This window comes from Crotalus tigris, unplaced genomic scaffold (genome assembly GCF_016545835.1).
Source record: "Crotalus tigris isolate CLP2741 ecotype Arizona unplaced genomic scaffold, ASM1654583v1 scf7180000017668.6805642782:7212621, whole genome shotgun sequence".
Classification (NCBI taxonomy): Eukaryota; Metazoa; Chordata; class Lepidosauria; order Squamata; family Viperidae; genus Crotalus; species Crotalus tigris.
Genome location: NW_024096554.1, coordinates 5,790,297 through 5,809,818, shown reverse-complemented (window position 1 = coordinate 5,809,818; position 19,522 = coordinate 5,790,297). Strand labels below are relative to the sequence as shown.

The 19,522-nt window shown below is 38.2% G+C and overlaps 2 protein-coding genes across 6 annotated transcripts in view; one reads left to right on the top strand and one right to left on the bottom strand.

The window, feature by feature from the left end:
- FAM163A (family with sequence similarity 163 member A) overlaps positions 1-10,853 on the top strand; it is a 114,166-nt gene extending 103,313 nt beyond the window's left edge. For all 3 annotated transcript variants that reach the window (XM_039337162.1, XM_039337161.1, XM_039337160.1), the window contains exons 2-4: positions 1,345-1,367; positions 3,396-3,510; positions 8,610-10,853. In XM_039337162.1, coding sequence (XP_039193096.1) covers positions 3,418-3,510; positions 8,610-9,020 — 504 coding nt within the window. In that variant the 5' untranslated portion in view covers positions 1,345-1,367; positions 3,396-3,417 and the 3' untranslated portion in view covers positions 9,021-10,853. The remainder of the gene's footprint in view (positions 1-1,344; positions 1,368-3,395; positions 3,511-8,609) is intronic.
- Positions 10,854-15,776: 4,923 nt separating this feature from the next.
- The window catches only part of LOC120305390 (ADAMTS-like protein 2), a 63,104-nt gene continuing 59,358 nt past the window's right edge, over positions 15,777-19,522 (bottom strand). For 2 of the 3 annotated variants that reach the window (XM_039337157.1, XM_039337158.1), the window contains exons 16-18: positions 17,912-18,088; positions 16,714-16,858; positions 15,777-16,174 (exon numbers count right to left, since the gene is read on the bottom strand). In XM_039337157.1, coding sequence (XP_039193091.1) covers positions 16,056-16,174; positions 16,714-16,858; positions 17,912-18,088 — 441 coding nt within the window. In that variant the 3' untranslated portion in view covers positions 15,777-16,055. The remainder of the gene's footprint in view (positions 16,175-16,713; positions 16,859-17,911; positions 18,089-19,522) is intronic. The other variant, XM_039337159.1, reaches the window with a different exon arrangement.

Sequence of the window (19,522 nt, the reverse complement as noted above, 5' to 3'; positions counted from 1 at the left end):
GACAGTGTTGATATTGTAGTTATTTCTGGCTCCATTTTTCAAAGATCTCCTTTAATGTTGCCAATATTAATAATGTGTTGTATCATTTTGTAAGTCTCAGTATTAACTGACATCAAAAATCAGACTGTGGTTTTTTCCCTTTTGCTTAGAATCTTTGTTCCCCTCTAGTATCCAGTTTCATAAATCATAAAATAACTTATTTTTGTTATGACTTGTAGTAGCCAAAGTAGCCAAAATATGCCTGTTTCCCAAAAGAAGCTATTTATTTTTTATAATTCATTCCAAAATCTTGTAATAAAAGTCTATATTTCAAGTTTATCTGGACCATTAATTCATTTATAATTTTCTTAGAGCAAAATCTTATTTAGCATTTTGTTATTTCTTTTAAATTATTTGAGTTCTTAAGTTTATAATTCATTGTTCAGAGTTGACAATAAAGTTCAATTTATGACTTTTTAAACTTGTCATACCTAAGGTCTTTAGTAGTTTTAAGATGGTTAATAGACAATTTCCAAAAATGATTTGAAAGTAAAGTTTGTGAACTTAGGATGCTTAAAAAAGGCTTCTCTGCAGTTGTGAGCAAGATGGCTGATATTTTTGTCTCCTGGTGCTCAAGTTGGCAAACAACCCATGCCCTGTGGTCTCCTTGCAAGGAGCAGCTTTTTGGAGCACATGTGCCAATCTCCTGTCCTTTCCTTATCTAGAGAGTTTCCAAGAAATGATTTACTCACTAATTCCTTGGTCTTTGCTGCAGTTGCCAACTCTACTTTCATGGGGATATCTTCTGTTTACCATACCTTCCCCAGAAATCCTGATCTGTCTCTTTTTATTCCTGCGAAAAAAATATGAAATATCTTGCATTATTATGTTTATTCCCAGGTAAGGGGAGATGCATTTATTTCCTCCCTCAAATTAAATGGATTGCTTTTTATCTCTCTGCTATGACTTCTCATCCCCATTAATAAATAGTGTAGAGTGACAATTTATACATTCTATGTTTAATATTACCGAGAGTTTTCTCTGAATAACCAGGAGGGAAGAATATTTGGTAGAAGACAATAAACATCACAATAATCAGTGGTGCCGATTCCAGACAAATAGACAGATTTTCAGACCAAAAAAGATGTGAATAAATATGTAGTTCATGCATTCATGCATCAGGCTTCATGCCTAGCTAAAGTTATAAGATTATATGACTGAGATAGAACAAATTACAGTATGTCCACTGGGAATATTGCAAATTTGTATTAGGAATGAAAAAAAAAAGTGTTTTGAACCAATTAGGGAGTTGAGAAGCAGAATGAGAACAATTTAATCAGTTTCCCTCTTTATTTTATTTTGCAGGTCCAATATACCCTTCACTGAACGTAAGTATTTTTAACTATTTCATATGTGGGTTAACTCACTTTCTGTGTAAACATGTTTGTTTGAGAGTTTCCAGAAAATTTGAAAGAAATGTACAAACAAATCTACAGATAAAAGTAAGCACTAATAACTGCTGTTAAAAGTTGGATTTACTGGGGATAAGCCTGCTGCAGTTATATTATACAATTCATAGTCTATCTATGGGCAGAAAAGTCATTATGTGACTATGGCTCAGCATGCACCAAAATGACATCAACACAGGAGATATTAGCAGACTGAAATGTTTTGCAGAGGTAGGGGGAAAAAGTAATTGAGAGAAGGGAAGAAATGCAAGCATGTTTCAAAAATATGGGGGTATAAGTTGAAACTAACAGGAAGGAAGTTCAAAAGTAGTATTAGAAAATATTCTAATAAATATTTTCTAATATTCACATAAAGAGTAGTGGAAGCTTGGTACCAACTTCCAGCAAAGATAGGGAATCAATCATCAGAAAGTGAGTTTAAGCATGCTTGAAATAAATACATGTACATCATCTGACAAAAATTAAAAATGAAATAAAAAATAAAAATAATAAATCAATTTTTTAAAAAAAAAAAACAAAGAAACTTAAAGGGTAGACGCGATGAACCACTAGGTCTTTTTCTGCTGTCAGTTTTCTACGTTTCTATGTTTTCTATGTTTCACTCAACATATATTGAGTGAAAATTGCAAAATGGAAAGAAGAAAGAACAAAATGGAATAGTTTGAAAAGAGATCTGTCTTCTTCATCAGTTTGCTGTCCCCAATACTGACATGGCATCTCTATATTCAAAGGAATATATGCCAGAGTATACAAATTGCTAGAATTAACTGAACCAAAGAAGAGTTCTTGCTTTTTGTGGCTTCTCAGAAGCTTCTGAGTCCAGCTTCATACAACCAGGAGTGACATTTAACTTGATGCATCCTTTGATCTTAATTCAGTTTGTAAATGCAAGTAAGAAACCAACAGCAAAAGCTAATTGCTTCCTGGATTAAAACCCTGGCTTGTCCAAATGTCACGGTTTGTTTTACTTGCCCACGCAAATAAATAAGTTGCACAAACCAAGTTGATCCCTTTTTTGTGTGCAAGAGGAGATAGACAAAAATCTTCCTTTATTTGCTTTGTAAAAAATAAGGGACACTTCCTCCATTTTGGAGAAAGCTGGGGGTGATAACTCTCTTTCTGCTCTCTAACAGCAGATGGATTCTGAAGAACTCCTCAGTTTGAACAAAGGAAGTATGGCTGGACCTTCCAAAGAAGGGTTTTCTCTTGTGAAGCCTAGCTACTGTTTTCATCCAGCCCAGAGATTATGGCTGGCTCTTGAATCAGATTCAGTTTCCTCATCCCTGTCCTTGAATATGCAGTACCTACTACTGATATAAATAATGCTCAGTATCAATGTGCTGATTTTTTCATTTCCGTTTAAAAGAAATGCTGATTTACAACTCAATGGCCATGCTACTTTGGTAGAAAGAGATAGATCAGTGTTGAAAATACTGAAGGAAACATACATTATAAATATACTGCTCACAAAAATAAAGGGAACACAAACGTATAGGATCCTATACGTTTGTGTTCTGTTTATTTTTTTGAACAGTATATATTCATTCATTGTCAGAGAGAACAATATTCCTCTTTACAATAAAATATGTAGCTGTGCAACTAAATAAACATCACCCTAATTTTTAGTTGAAGAGTTTTAATGGTTAAAATCAACTCAGCTGTTGACCAACCAGTTAAGCCAGATGCTTTATGAAAATTCTGTTTAGATTATTTTTTATGTTTATAAGGCTACAAAAACAACAGGAGAATTAGGAAGAGATTGGACAGCCATTTGTCTGAAATGGTATAGAGTTTCCTGCCTAAGCAGGGGGTTGGACTAGAAGATCTCCAAGGTCCCTTCCAAAACTGTTATTCTATTCTGTTTAAGGGATCTCAGGGCTGGAGGGATTTTGAATTCTTATAACTAGTTTTATTAGCTTAGATCTCCTATCTTTTCTCCATTTCTAGAATTTGATGGAGAATCGGTCGGATGACAGCAGGAACTGTTGTGATCACTGGGGGAATACTAGCAACTGTCATCTTATTTTGTATCATTGCAGTTCTTTGCTATTGTAGGCTACAGGTAAGACTCCTACCAGTGTCTGAGACGTACAGTTCATTTTGTATTCAAGGACAATAGAACATTGTATGCAACAAGCATATTTGCTTCATGTTCCTCAGGTGTAATTACAAGACTTTCTCTTCTATAAAATAACAACACAACTTAATGCATGGATATGAAGATAGTGGACACAGATAAAATACTATTTAAGGCATAAACCTAATTGTTGTTCTTAGACATCTCAGCAAACTGAATAGTCAACAATTGTAAAAAGAATTTAAAAAACAAGGTGTAGGGAGGCATGAGGTAGGAAAGAAAGCATAGATATTATCTAGAAAGAACAATAAAATGCCTTAGTGTTTAAAACATTTTTAAGATCATCAGGAGTGCGTATGGCATTTACTATAGTGAAGATATTTATGGAGATTCTCAGTCATCCAGGTCATAGTTATCCCAAAGATTCTTTTTCTCCGAGGCAATTGGACTTTCTTGTTTTTCTTTGAAGATGTTTCGCTTCTAATCCAAGAAGCTTCTTCAGAACTAAAGAAGCTTCTTGGATGAAAAGCAAAACGTTTTCAAAGAAAAACAAGAAAGTCCAGTTCCCTTGTGAAAAAAGCATCTTTGGGATATAGTGAAGATGAATAGAAGAACATTAAAACTAGGGACCTAAGTGTTAAAAACAAAATGGCGACATTAATTAAGCCATAAGTAAAGCCAATATATATATATAGGCCCTAAAATCCAAGGAATTCAACCTAGTTTGTTAACAAAGTGCTGCTTTTGGAACACAAACAAAATTCAGCAGCAAAACACTTTTATCCTTTTGAACTCATGCAGGATGTCGGAAACATGATTAAATACATTATATTCATTACAAGTTAATTTCCTATTTCTCAAGATTCCTACTTGATACAGTCATTCTAAAATTATATTTGCATGTAATTTGAAGGGGTATATCACAATCACCAAAAGTTTTTCAGGAAGCAAAACTTTTGAAAAAATGTATTGTCCAGTGTGATTATTACAGCCTTTCTCCAGGTATGGACTCAAATGCTCACTTTTAGATCAATAAAGGCAACATATAAAGAGAGTGTGGGCATTTATTTCTCTGCCCCAAACTGCAGGAGAGCAGACATATCCATGTATTCCTAAACCTAGCAAGAAATTTCTCCTATTCTAACTAGTTTAGAAGCTTATGAAATAAAAAGTGTGCATCTAGTTTACTAGGGATGCTGAGGAAACTAATAGAACAATAATTAGATGGGCCCATGATATTATTACCCTTTTTAAAGAGGGGAACAGTAATAGAACGATTTCATTCTTTAGGCATATGGAAAGCATTGTTGATGTGGGTGTATAAGGAGGTCAGAAGGTCCACCAATCAACATTAGTTTTTAACAATTCAGCAGGTACCAAATCACTATTAGGGGCTTTTTAAAATTTTTATTGATTGATTCAAGAGTTTCCAGCCAGGAAGTGGATGGCCAAGGGAGAATACTATTGGGGGGGGGGGTGCTTAACTAAGATGAAAGACTGGTGAGCTGAGGACTACATAATTGGCTATAAAAGGTCCCCCCCATCTTTGCTACAATCTTAGCTTGTAATCTTGGCTAAAATGCTTGTAATTATCTTCTAAAGGAGAGGAAAGGTCAGCCTAGACTCTAGAGGAAGACTAGAATGATACTTAATTGAGACAGGCTGTAATTATAGAATCTTGCAAGCCTGACTGCTTCACCTTCCCAGTGAATCATGGAGGGCTTTCTGCCTGAGTTTCTTCTGAATGCTTATTTTCCAGCCCTTAAGGAATGTTTCAGTCCTCTTTGCCTATTTTCCATCTATTTCCTTGATTCTCTGCAGTACAGATTTTGTCTCTTGTGGCTTGGAAATGTTGTTCCCAGATTTGTTTCTCCCTTTTTATTAACCGTTTATACTGTAACTTCTTTTAAGATCTAGAAATCTTAAAACCTAGTAACAAGATGGAGTTGGGACAAAGGAAGAAACATTGTAGGTGGACCTGTGTCATGATGTGTCCCCCCAGGAGATGGAATCATTAGGTCAGATTAGATGATGAATGTGTAGAGGGCAGAGGGATTGGCCCTGAGGGGCAAGAGAAATTGTTGCTACCAAGACAATGTTTATGTAAAGAGGACTGTTTCCACGTTAGGAATGTAATCAAAATAAATTAAGATAAAGGGAGGGATGGGGAAAGTGCTTTCCATCTTGCAAGATTCTGTCACTCAAGCTTTATGATAAAACTATTACTGATCTACATAACATTGGATTCCTAGTCTGGTCAGCCTTGAAGGACTGACAGAATGTTACCTGAAAGATTCTCAGTAAAAGTCAGGTTGAAGGTTGAGGCAATAGTTTGGAGTTGCAATTCATTGTACTGTGAGGGATGCCCTATCTATGACAAATGTGTCATTCCCTCATGCTGAAGTGCAGTGGATTACCAGTACTTTTTACATACTTAATGAGAGACATATTTGTACTATTGATGGGTGCCGTGGGCTGTTTGTCTTGCTTTTCAAGGGCTTCAAGAGGCATTAGATAGAACATCCAGTAGAGCATGGTGTAGATAAAAAAAAAGTCATAATTCTGTTTGGTCTCATCTCTGTTGTTTTGACTAGTGTTTTGTAGTGTGGACAGAATTAAAGTCTTCTTTTAAACAGCAAAAAGCTCTGCTGTTTCCTAGGTTTGGTAGCCCATGACTTTTAAAGAGAATTAGCTCTTTGGCCAATGCACTGTAAGAGTTAATCAGTTCACTTTGAAATGGGCAAAGCAATGTTTCCCTCATCTTAATGAAGCGTTTAGATACACTATTGCTGTCAAGGATAGAGATAAGATTAGATAAAGTATGACAACTGTCCAAGTTGGGTAGCATTTCAGAGTGAATGATCTGATGTAACATTGTCTAAAAGGGGTCTCGACGATTAAATCAGTGAACAATCAAATACGATAAATTCCAAAACATTCCAGAAAGGACCTCATTTTTAGTAGCACTGATGGAATTAATGAACTGCTGAAAAACAATTCGATACTTTTCATGTATATGGAGGAGCCAGTTAATATGGATAGGATCAACAGCATAAGGCTGGCAGTGCAGCAGTTGGCTTAAAGAAAAATAACCAGAACCTCTATTCTTGCATTAATAGTATTAATAGTAGATTAATAGACTAGATGGAACTAATTGTGTTGATAAGTGATGGGAAAATCTTTTGGGGAGGGGTCTGGGCTTGGGGGTTTGCAGCTGTCAGACAGTCTGTCAAGAAAATTCACTAAGATACAATAATGTGAGCATCAAATGTTTTCCTTAGGTCATCTGTTTTAATAGAGATAGCTGTTATTCCTCAAATAGACTTAAAACAGTGTGAGCTGTTAAAAGACAATAATTAGCCAGAAAATCTGGGAAGATTTTACAATTACACCTTCATTTGGTTCATCAGTACAAAACACACTAACCAGGCGGAGTGTTTTTCAGAAAGTTTTCATTCCATAAGAGTATCATTTTCATTTAAAAAACAGGAGCTCTGTGCTTCATCAGATTGTTGGGAGATTACCACAGCTATGTTCACTGAATTCATCAGATTCCAGGAGGTTAGATTTTCTGTAGCAGCCTTTGACACGAGGAGCTCATTAACCTTAAGTTGTTTTTTGCTGCCTAGGCTGGTTTCAGTGTTCTTGGGCTGGTTCTATGTCTCTTTTGCTTGCCCACAGCACTGAGAACTTTTAAGCTAAAGGACAGAGTTTTGGGTTCAGCTGATATATAGGAATAAAATAAGATAAAAATCAATCAAAGATAAAATGGAATGAGATAAAAGTGAAAGACTAAAAACAGAAAAATGTCTAGATGTCAGATAAAATAGGCATTGAGCTGGGCTGCTCCTCCAACACTATTTTAGGATCTGCACTTAGATATCCTCATCCACACAACTGTTCTGTTTTGCTTCCCCTAAATCTTGCTGACACTGTAGAGCAGTCTACCATCCGTCCAACCTTCCAAGGTCGGTAAAATGAAGACCCAGATTGTTGGAGGCAATATGCTGATTCTTAGAGGGGGCTGTAAAGCACTGTGAAGTGGTATATAAATCTAAGTGATATTGCTACCATGCACCTTGAATAGGCTGTTGCTATACTTTTCCCATTCAGCTTCAATGTGCAACTTTCTAAGCTCTAAGGTACTGAAATTTCAGCCTTGCCCAATATCAGCCCTCTCAATGAAAAGCATTCTCCAGTTGGTAGACACAATGCTCTTGTTACTCATGCACTCCATTTCTTAAATTTCCTGTTCTACTGTAAACTTTTTCTTCTTAGCACAGCTACAGGTATCCCACCTACAGGCAGTCCTCGTTTAACAACACTAACTGGGACCAGAATTTCCATCTCTAAGCAAAGCAGTCATTTGGCAATATATCACGTAATCCTACTGTTTAGTGACAGAAGTTCTGATAATCTCAATTATGATTGTTAAGCAAGGACTTCATGTTTCTCCTGCCCTGCTGTGCTCACCTCTGCTTCAAACTCTCTCACCTACCTTCCCCTCCTCTCTGCCTTTTGGCCATCCTGTGCCTGGTGCCCCACACGGGCCTCAGCTGATCTTTGGAATCTTCTTCCTCATGCTGGTGGCGAATTGTGTCTGGCCTTTAGAAGGTCGTCTAGAAAAGTACAGGGTTAATGTTTCTTCACAGCAAATAAGGTTATTCGCAAAAAAAATATATTGAACATATTCATAGATATTATCAATGGCTATTAATTATGATGGCACTAAATTATCTACGATGTCCCAGGAATATGCTCCTCAATACCAGTTGCTGGAGAAAGTACTTTTGAACTCTGATGCAGCTTGCGGGCTTCCTACTGGCCAGTGTGGAAATAAAATTCTGCAACAAAGTCTGTTGGTTTGATCCAGCCAGTAGTTCAGATGTATCTCAATGTGTCTGAAAGTTGACAATTTTAAGCTGTGTGGACTTCAATTCCCAGAATTCCATAGACAACAAATACTGAATAACGTGATATGAAAATTGCTGAATTTAATGTGTGTCAATATTCTGAACTCTCAGAGTTCTATTTAGGAAACAAACTTTTTGTGCGCTTACAAAAATATTCCTCTCCTGCTTTAGTATTATTGCTGCAAGAAAGATGAATCTGAGGAAGCCAAAGAGGAAGAAGAGGAGGAAGAGGCGGAGGAAGAAGAAGTCAATCTCCCCCTGCATTCACACTACATTATGTGCAATGCTTGCAACTGTCGTATCATGGACGGGCAGGGCAATTCTTCCTTTCCACTCTGTGAGCTGAACAAACAGAGTAACCGGAACTATGGCCCAGTCTGTTCCCCCTGCAGGTCTCCCTTTTATATACGGACCGGTGAGATAGTACAGAATGGGGGTGAGAATGTCACCTACACACCCATATGCTGCAAGGATATGGGGTTGCCTGCCAATCTGGCAACCCATCAAAATTACCCGGTGATCCATCACTGCGCCATCCATGGGACTTTTCCAAATCTGAGGGCTTTCAGTACAGAAGTATGATCACTGTCTATCACTATCACAGGTGCTTCAGTGTGATCCACTTGCTGGGTGGGGATTTTAATGTTATATGTTTCAGCCAAAATGGAACATATATCCAAGACCCATCATTGTCCCTGATCTTTGCAGTAAAAGATTTGTAACTTTGTAACCAAGGGTAGGTGGGTGGAGTTGTGCAAATTTCAACCTGCAAAGTGATACTGTTGTTTCCACTGAGGATTCTTGTCTAAAGAGGGCTATCTATAATATAAAAACTATCTTGCATTTCAAGGTTTTTGGAATCCAATTTACAATTCCACCCCCAGTAAGAGATTTGGGATCTACCATTAGGCATTCCCATTTGTCTCTTTCTTTAAAGCAATACCCGCTCACTTCCCTTGATTAGTAGAGTAGGCTCACAATGGTCAGTTCGAGAACTTTTTAGGGAACATCATAATTCCCAACCAGGATGGGGACATCAGTGAGAAGGATGACAACATGTTTGCTGAATTAGTATTCATTGCAAGTGGAACAAGAACTAACAAGAATGAAATGTTTTGATTATTTCTTTAATCCATTGGTTATCAACTGAATGCTATATTTGTACTAGAATGTAAAATAGGCAGCCATATTGTATGTATTACACACATGAACACGCATACACAAGCACATACATTTACTAAGGGTAAGAAACTGGGAGTTGAAGAACTGGAGAAATTACCAATTTCTTCTGAAATCTGATTATTTTTTACATGGCAAAAACATCCTGTTCTCTCCAAATTCTCAGTTCTTAACAGGCTTTCTTAAGAACAATTCATACTGACACTTAAAGGCCACCCCCATCCCAAGCTTTGTTAAGTCGTTTTTCTAACTTCCTGTCCTCATGTAATTAAAGCTGGTAGAATTGCGAAAGGTAATATTTTTATGATCAAGCCATGGCAAGGAAGCATTGAAGTGACTACGATGGTCAATGCCAAATTCAACAGTTTTATGACTTTTTAAAGGTAATACCTTTTAAAATAGAATTGGTCAGATACAAAGAAAAGTGTACTGATTTGGTTTCAAAATTTGATTGATAACTTCTGCCAGTCTTCCCTTTGCTATGTGTGAAATGTTGTTCATGTGTTTGACATTCTGATGGTTTGATCTTCTAAGAATGGTAGATGAGGCTATTTTGGCAACTACTTGGTCTACTCTTTTGAACAAGCACAAGAGTCATTCTCTGAAGCATGATTAAGCAGCCAGTCTTGCATACTCTTCTTTATTTATATGTTTATAAATGTTTATCAGAGAAGAAATTTAAGACCTTAGCCTAAAATGGTAATTATCTCAAGAACACAAGAACGCTGACATGATAAAGGAATCAGTATATGCACATTCATTTCAATTATATTTTGAACAATTTGAGTTTAATCTGGATTGTACCCATTTATCCCAGTCCCTAGTTCCAGTGGAGCTGCATTTGAGCAAAAACAGAGCTCCCTCCACAACAGAATCCTAATTTTGTAGCGTTTAAAAGTCTGTGGAGAACATATACACCGGAGTTGCATCTCTGTTTACACAGTTCCTCTTTACCCATAGAGTTTTACAAGACTTTTCTGGGTTGTGGTGGGGGGAGACCTAATGTACTCTTGCACATAGAGGTAACATGTATCTCTAATCTGGGAGAGATGTGACAAATGCGTGCCTGCGGTTCTTTGAGATAGGACAGTCAACAATACAGTTGTATATTGCCAGCACCACCCTTCTCATGTTCATGAATAACTTTTATGCTGAGCACACAGAGAACTACACTTCCAGCTTCTTGGTCCTGTATATGTCTGGAAATTCTTAATATTCAGGGAATAAAATATTTGAGGTCAATGAACAGGATGAAGTTAACTCAAGTTTCTGCAGATAACTATTTCTCATATGAAGTTTTCTTCCCTTCCTTCCTCTCCCTCCCCCCTCCCCAACTCTTTCTCTCTCTAATCCTGCCTTCTTTCAGATATTTTCCTGAGAGGAATTGACTGGCCCAGTGAGCTTCAGCAGCCAAGGGTGGTAACGTTAAAAAGCTATCACAGCCTTCCAATCCAAGAGAAAGCAGTGTGTGTGCTTCAGATCATTTAATCATGGTAATAAAGTGCCTTATAAGGTATATGGAGCCAGCAAATAAACTCAAAAGACTTTCCATTTTAAAAAATATGAAAAATCCAATAAAAGACAGTTCCATAAGTTGCTGTGAAAACTGCCTGTATGATCAGCAGTGAAAGAAATACAGGTTACAAAGATTGATTTTTAGACCTAAAACCCAAACTAAGGAGATTACATTAGCATTTGAAAACTGGAGGCATAAATAGTAACAATAGAAGAGAATATATGTAACTCAAAGTTGAATTGTGAAGTCCTTGGTGCTCTTTGAGTTTGGTTGCTTTCTTGCAGATACTTCAAACAACAAAGCTCAGACAACAAGGGAACAAATACTCCATAGGGATAGAAAGTATTATATGCTTATTTTCTTATATTTTGTCTACACATCAGGAAGGGGCAGATTTCCAGTGACAAATCTGAAAGAAAGGGAAAAAAAACTTCATTGGGCATAGAAAAAACCTTAGAAGTCACTAAGGTGCAGTAAAACAGCCCTCAGAAGATTCCAGATTATTATCAGAGGAAGATCTGGAATTTAGGGCTGCAAGGATACACACACCTAGATTTTCAAAAAGTTTTACACACAAAATGGTTGCCATAGCCCTGAAGCACATCCCTTAACTCCAGATTCACATAGGCTGCCTGCTTCTGCTTTGCTTTGCTTGGCAGCCCATCATTTACACTTTGTGTAAATTTCATTGTTCTGCAAGCTGGAAAAAATCCTGTTGTTTCTGTTAACTTAGGGAAGGTTTTTGCCTTGCTTTGAATTTCTTAGACCTGTTTGGTTGATGTTCCTAAACGACAGATTGGAAGGTGTGATGTTGCCACACCTTTCAGTTGTCCCTTACCACCTGGACACACCTTCTTTGTACTTTTGCTGAGATGTGCTGTTTATTTCTCCAGGGTTGAGATGACACTGGGAAACCTTAATTTAAGAGGTAGCATTTCAATCCAATGCAATGAGAACTCCTGTCTTTTTTCTTTTCTTTTCTTTGTTGTGCCTTTGAGTCAGTTTTTGGCTCCATCCTGCAATTTTCTCGGCAAGGTTTTTCAAAAGAGGTTTGCCCTTCCCTGCTTTTTAGGGCTCAGAGAGAGGTACTGGCTCAAGGTTACCCAGTTGACTTTAAATCTAAAATGGGATTAGAATTCAGAGTCTCCCAGTTTGTAGTTTGATGCCTTAATCACTACACCACATTTGTACTCCTTTCTAGTAAGTGGCTATTTGCCCAAACAAACTTCTTAATTTTGCTAATGACACCTGACTATATGATAGAATTATAGTCAACATATGGTTTTAGATGTTGTTGCTTAAAAGCCATTTAGGAATGCAGTTTCCCATATGGATGTTTTTGCCCAAATTACACTGTACTACATAGTAGTTGTTTAATCTTATTTTGTGCCTAAAAACCATGGCCAAAACCATTAAACCCATTATACCTGTGGTTTTCTATGAGCAGATTTTCAAAACGATTTAGACATATTTCTAACAAGGCTAAATACCATCACCAGGTGCAAGTATCCATAATTGTAAATTTGCACTAGGGGGCTATTCCTAGTTGAACTTTTCATGCATTCTCATGTAAGGTGAAAGATCAGCTGCAGCTAAATCTTTATAGGACTGATTGTCCATAACACCATGTTCTAATAATCAAAAACTCAGATACATAGGAGTCTAATTTATTTTGACTACAGTGGTTCCTCTTTTTTTTGCAGATTAGCTGTATATACAAAAAAACCCTAATCCTATATTTATTTGGGGAAGAATTAAGATAGCAAGGAAACAGACTTGTGCTTAATTATCTGTCTATGGCGCTACTTATTTATTTAATGATGGGCATTTTTGTACAAGTGGGAAAACTTACTGCTCACCTTTAGTTTGAAGTATGCAACCTCCTCTTCTTCATCAGCCTAGGTTCACTTGAAAGTGATGAAAAGGGACTGACAGCCCTTCCAAAGAGGACCCTGAATGGAAAGCAAGCTGGAAAAAATCTGGATTATCTTCCTTTAGACTGCTGCAGGAGGAGCATCTATTGAACAACTTGCACACTGACATCCAACTGGTTCCAGATATAACTCAAAATCCTTAAATTCCCCCAGTCCCCAGCTCCAAATGGCCTGGGACCAAGGCAGCTATAGCATTGCCTTTTCCCATGCAATCCAGCCTGCCACATCAGAATGGATGGTTCTGCTCTAAATGCTTTTATTTATTTATTTTTTAAAGAAGATGAATGGCAAGGAGGGCCTGGCTTTCTCAGTAGTGTTTTTGTGGTGCTAGAAGAAAAGGAAGTGGCAAATTAGTAAATGGGGCAAAAAATAAAACACTATTATTTATTTTTACTTTTTGCCATTGTTTTAATTACTTTAATCTTAGTCCTCTGTTTTTCTGATGCTTAATGTTATGATACACTAGTTGCCTTAAATTCCTACAGTGCTTTAACCAAGTGATCTTCTCTTAACCTGTCCAACTGAGAAGAAAGATTTAACATAGTCCTTTCCCATTTATTTAGTACACTGAGGAAAGTTGATCTTTGTTTTAATCTGGAAAAGAACTGAATAGATCTTCCTAGGCGTCTCTCCCTACAAACCTGGTATTTCATCCATCCATCCATCCATCCATTTTTTAAGGCCACTCAGTCATTGACTCTGGCAATGGCATCATGGCAAGGTCAGGAAAATTGTGCAATTACTGGGATACCATGAGGAACCCAAGCCTTCAAGGTAGATCAGATCAAGAAACAGGGCAGGAATTAAATGAAAGCTCTTTATTGGAGTCAAGGTAGAGAGACAGAAATTATGTCCAACTATCTCTTTGTCCCAGCTTATACTATACAAATTCAAGTAGGGGGAGGTCTATTTTGCGTTTCTTTCTTGCACTTTCCTTTTTCAAGACTCTGCAATCTTTTCTGCAGGCCCCTCCTTAATGGCACTCATTCCTTCCTAATCCCTAAGGTCAGTTTTACGTACACCAAAATGCAGACAGGAAAGCCTAAAGCAGGTTTCCCCTGTTACTGTTAGTCCAGTTCCCAAAGATCTAATGCTAATGCCCCAGGCAAACCAGAACAAAGAGGCACCATGAAAACACCATTATAATACAATAACTACTCTTGCAGTATTTTTTCCACTGTCAAAAAACCAGGACATGCATTATAAAAAGACAGCACAGGTTTCCATGAAATGTGCCTACTACAGTTTTAGAAGGAATCATAAGTAAAATTAAAAACAAAACAAAACAAATACCTTCCTCCACAGTGGAGAAAACTATGAACAGGTGATGGGAATGCTACTCAGTCTGTTCTTGATAGGTCAGCTGAAGGTCCCTACTCTCTCCTCTCAGAGTCCTTTAGCTTTCAACCAGATCTGGTTTCAGAATAAAGAACTGTCACGTGTAAAATGTGAAAGAAGGCCATTATGCGTTTGACTGCTTTTGTCACAAGAGAACCTCAGGAAGCCTGTACATCTAACTGCATAAGACCTGAAGCGGCAAAAATGGCTTTGTACGATGCAGTGATGCAACCAATCTTAAGGGTGACAAGGATCCACCCCTCCTCATGAAGGCAAAGGCTATTTGTCACCCTTTGCCAACTACCACCCAGCAAGATAACTGAAGTTATGTCTGTCACTGTACATGTTTTTAGAAGGCCCAGATTATCATCCTAAACCAGGGGTCTTCCAACTCGGCCCTTTTATGACTCATGGACCTCAACTCCCAGAATTCTTCAGCCAGGCATGCTGGCTGACGAATTCTGGGAGTTAAAGTCCATGAGTCATAAAAGAGCCAAGTTTGAAGACCCCTGTCCTAAACTAACATCTTTTTCTGACTTTCAGAGGGCCATTGAAAATTTCCCCTCCTCTCAAATTCTGATGTCAGCCTCTTTGCCACTTGGATCCTTATATAAGGAAGAAAATGGATTGTGTAGGGGCAATCTACCCAACTGGTCAATCTAGAAAAGCTACTGGCCCTGATCAGTCCTTGGATGGAAGATGACCGAGGAGTACTAAGGCTGTAGGATAGACTGAGAAATAGGAAAACTTCTCAGAAAAAGATAGTGGTAACCCACTTGGCAAGAAAACTGCAAAGTTGTGTCCTGCAAAGTCAGCAGGAAACAAAAAAACATTTTACTTTTTGTTGCTTTATACTTGACATGGGCTCTCCTATAGCCATTTGGTTACACAGTCGGAAACTAGCTTGGACCAGACTAGGTTGCCCACTGCTGGATTTGCTGGATTTCATGTTATATCTTAATGTAAGTGAATATGCTAAAATTATGTATGGACCTTTTGGTACAAAGTGTGGATGTGAAGCTCAACCAAAAGAAGCAGTGCATAAAGGGGAATACAGTGTTTCTCAACCTCAGCAGCTTTTAATATGTGGTAGACTTCAACTCCAATGCCGGCTGTGGGATTCTACACATCTTAAAAGTTGCAAAGGATGAGAAACACTCTCTAAAACATGACATACCTGTCAAGAGTGGAATTCACCTAGATATATAAAAGGATGAAATGGCATCATTATCAGGGGACTGCTAAAGCAACACAGACGATTTGCACATCCCAAGCTGTGTGTAGCTTCCCAACAGTCTCATATGATGCCACTGAAATTCAAATTCAGTCAGGGATGCATCCAGTCCCAAGAATTCAAGGAAATGAGAAGCAGAGATTTTAATATTTTTAATATTACTTAGCATGACAAAATGCCCGTGGATAGCATCATGGAGCCTGATTATTAGGTCACCTGCACAATATATAGGAGCAGGCCTCCTAACAAAAAGGCCTGTAATCAGAGTCATTTTTACAGCAACATTCTAGTAAGTGGACCAATGTTCTGGACTGTCCAATAAGGATCATGCACTTTCTGTTCGAGAAGGCAGGTCTCCATCAAATTTCCCTCTTGAGAATGCTTCCTATTCTGAAGTGGAAGAAGCAGGAGCCAGATCAGGGCGTTTTGCCCTTACAAGACCTGCAGCAAGCCTTTCTATAATACCAGTGTGAACAGAGCTTTACTTTCAGGACCAACACACAATTAGCTGTTGCTTTGTCGTCACAGTCTTCGTCTGTGGAGGGGAAACATAGCACAAAGGTTAGATAGAGGGTGGGTCACCTGAATCCTTTTGCAATTGGGCTACCTCAGCAGAATATTAACTGGTATTTCAAAAATACTGCTGGCTTCCACTGATACGGTGCATGCAACTTTCCTTATGTCTGCAGTTCCACACACACTCTTTCATCTTCTCTCTTTCTCCACTTTTTCCTTTTATCTTCCTCCTGTGAGCCAGCCTCTTCTTTAAGCCTCTCAGCATAGTGGTCTTTCCTATCTCTTTCTGTGTGCCTTCTGGATTCAGAAATTGGCAGCTCCAAATTGGCAGCTCCAATTTCTATTACTCACAAACTGGGTTCAGCCCATTGCACTAAGTTTCAAACTAACCAGATAGCCACATCATGCTTTAGCATCACAAGTGATCCTAGCACTAATTTCTTGGATTTACGGCTCTGTCTGCTTCTTCACAGCTCACTCCCCGAGGGCCCTGTTGGTTCAAGAGCGGCAATACTTTTTACTTCCTTAAGCTAGAGCCCCTGACAGGTGGCTTTTTACCTGGAGCATCGGTGGGACACGGCTGTAACTGGCAAGCTTGCCTGGCTTCAGGTTTGGATGCTGACTCACAGCCTTGGCCTAAGGTTTCTCCTTGGTAGCACTTCACTTCACGGAAACGCAGGCCAGTGCCACAAGTCTTGCTGCACTGCAAGGGATTGGGGGGGGAGGGGAGAAAAGTGTTCTCCTTTCGGACAAAGTATGGACGTAAAGCTCAACCCAAAAGAAGAAGGGCATAAAAAGAAATCCCACTATCCTCAAGAATGGTGTCACTTTGGGCAAGCATGGATACCCAAGTTAAATTAGAAAATGGTAGCAATGCTTCATTTACCAGTGTGATTTCATACTTTAGATTTTAATTTTAATAATAATAACAATTTATTAAATGTGTGCCACCCAATGGCTTTGGGTGGCTCACAACAATCAAACAAAGGCATTACATTAAAATCAATAAAGAAAAAATACAGAAAAAAAGATTGCAAGTGCAATGAAATGAAACAAAGCCAAATGAATTAAATTAATTTACTGCTCCAATACTGGGGCCACATTTAAACCTCTTTAGATATACCAAGGTCAGGAATGTTTGCACAGCTACTTTGTCTGAATGCTGCATCTTCAAGTAGCAGCAGTGGCAAGTTATAGGTTTGTCCAATTATGTTTATCTTTCCTGATCCAACAAGGGTTACCTTTGTCCTGGACACCTCTTTAGGCAATTGTATCCGTCTCCGGTTACAGATACCCTTCAGCTCATGTAATGAGAGCACAGGACAATTTGCCAGGTGCAAATAAAAGGGCTATACTGTACCTCACAACCAAACGAGAGGGCATGCTCTCTTTTACAGTTGCAATCAATCCCCAGGCACTTTTGCAAAGCATAAAGCCACATTTTTTAATCTTAGCATTCTATAAATGTTTATCGTATTTTGTGATGGTTTTTTTTAATGTTCTATAATCATTTTTTTTAATGTTGTGCACTGCCATAATGGTTTTCAGAAAGGTGGTATCTACAAACTGGACTTTGGAAAGCAATGCTGAGAATCTCAATGGATGAAACAGAGAACAACCACCACCCTGCCCCGCGCCTCTATTTTCTCCTATTAAGAGTTGTTCAGGGTGATCTTCCCTGCCACTTCCCTCCAATCCTGTTCCACACTTCAGCAGCTCCCTCCCCTCTCCAGGTTGCCATAGCTTCTCCATCTACCTGAGACCAAGAGGTTGAAAACCAGGTGGAACAAGGTCTCTGGAAACATGGGGCTTGTATTTCTGGCTTTGGAAAAGCCTCGCAGCGCTTCTCAGGATACTCCTTGTACAGGCCTTTTTCTAATCCCACACACAGCACTGTCCGCATCTTGACACCTCGGCCACATGTGGCATTGCACTGCAGTGGAGAAAACAAAACACCATTTTTCATCTGCATTAAAAAGCAACAGCCTCTACAAACCCACATTGGGCTCATTCTTTCCATTTGGAAGGCTGCCAGGAATTAATACAAAATACAGTGGGTTTGGGCTTAACAATGCAAGGGTTTTACTGTATAAACGACAACAGTAACCCTAATACAGGTAATCCTCGATTTACAACAGCAACTGAGCCCAAATTAAATTTATGTTGCTGAGTGAGAAATCTATTAAGTGAGTTTTGCCTCATTCTATGACTTTTCTTGCCATATTTGTTAAGTCAATCAATGCAATTGTTAAATTAGGAACGGAATCTGGCTCCCCCATTGACTTTGCTTGTCAGAAGGTTGCAAAAGGCATGATCCCCGGGATACAGCAATCGTCATAAACACGAGTCAGTTGTCAAGCATCCAAATGTAAATCAAATGACCATGGGGATGCTGCAATGGTCGTGAGTGTGAAAAATGGTCATAAGTCACTTTTTTTCAGTGCCATTGTAACTTTGAATGTCACTAAATGAATTGTCATAAGTCAAGGACTACCTGTATAGTCCAAATTCCAATGCTGTTAGATCAGAGTAAGATTTACTATACATATGATCACCAGGCCTAGATGGAATTCCGGTTGAGTCTTATAAAAAATACGAGAATTACTACAATGAATAATGTTGGGTTCCTAGTAAGTAGTAGAATATGAAAGAAGGAAAACGTAAATAAGAAACAATGGGGCAATAAGGACAAATATTTCAAAGAAGAATGAGGGGGGAAATGTAAAGAATAGAAGGATATATTACGTGTGTATGTGTGTAATGTTTTGTTGTGTTTTGTTTTGTTGGTCTAAAATAAAAATTAAAAAAAAAAGATTTACTATACATCTGGGCGTGGCTAACCACTGACCAGGATGGCGTGCTGAGTTTTCCTGATCCAGCTATTTTCTTAAACATAGCCAGGTTCCCTTATTTTATCAAATAGTGAAATAAGTAAACAAAATGTTTGGGAAAGATAATCTGCTCAATGGAAAGGGGTTTAAAGTTTATTTGGAAGACCTGAAGGAGCTTGAGACGGTTCTCTGCAATGAAGAAGAAGCAATGGAGGAGATCACTGCAGGGCCAAGGATGGACGTCTGATATGGACATAATTGGACAGCTAATAAAACAACTTTTAAAAAAAAGAACTGAAGCCAGAATTGGACAAACATGCTGTATGAGTATCTGAAGACTTGGCAGACCAAATGAATAAATACTATAAGAAAATGCAAATAGCAAGTATTGCTCTGAAAGCCAGCAATGTTTATGATATGGCTACAAATAATACTCATGAGAGAGAGACGGCTCAAAAGAGTATTTTTGAAATAAATAAATAAAACAAAGATTGAGTTGGCAGATTTAAGGGATCGTGGCAGGAGAAATAATTTAA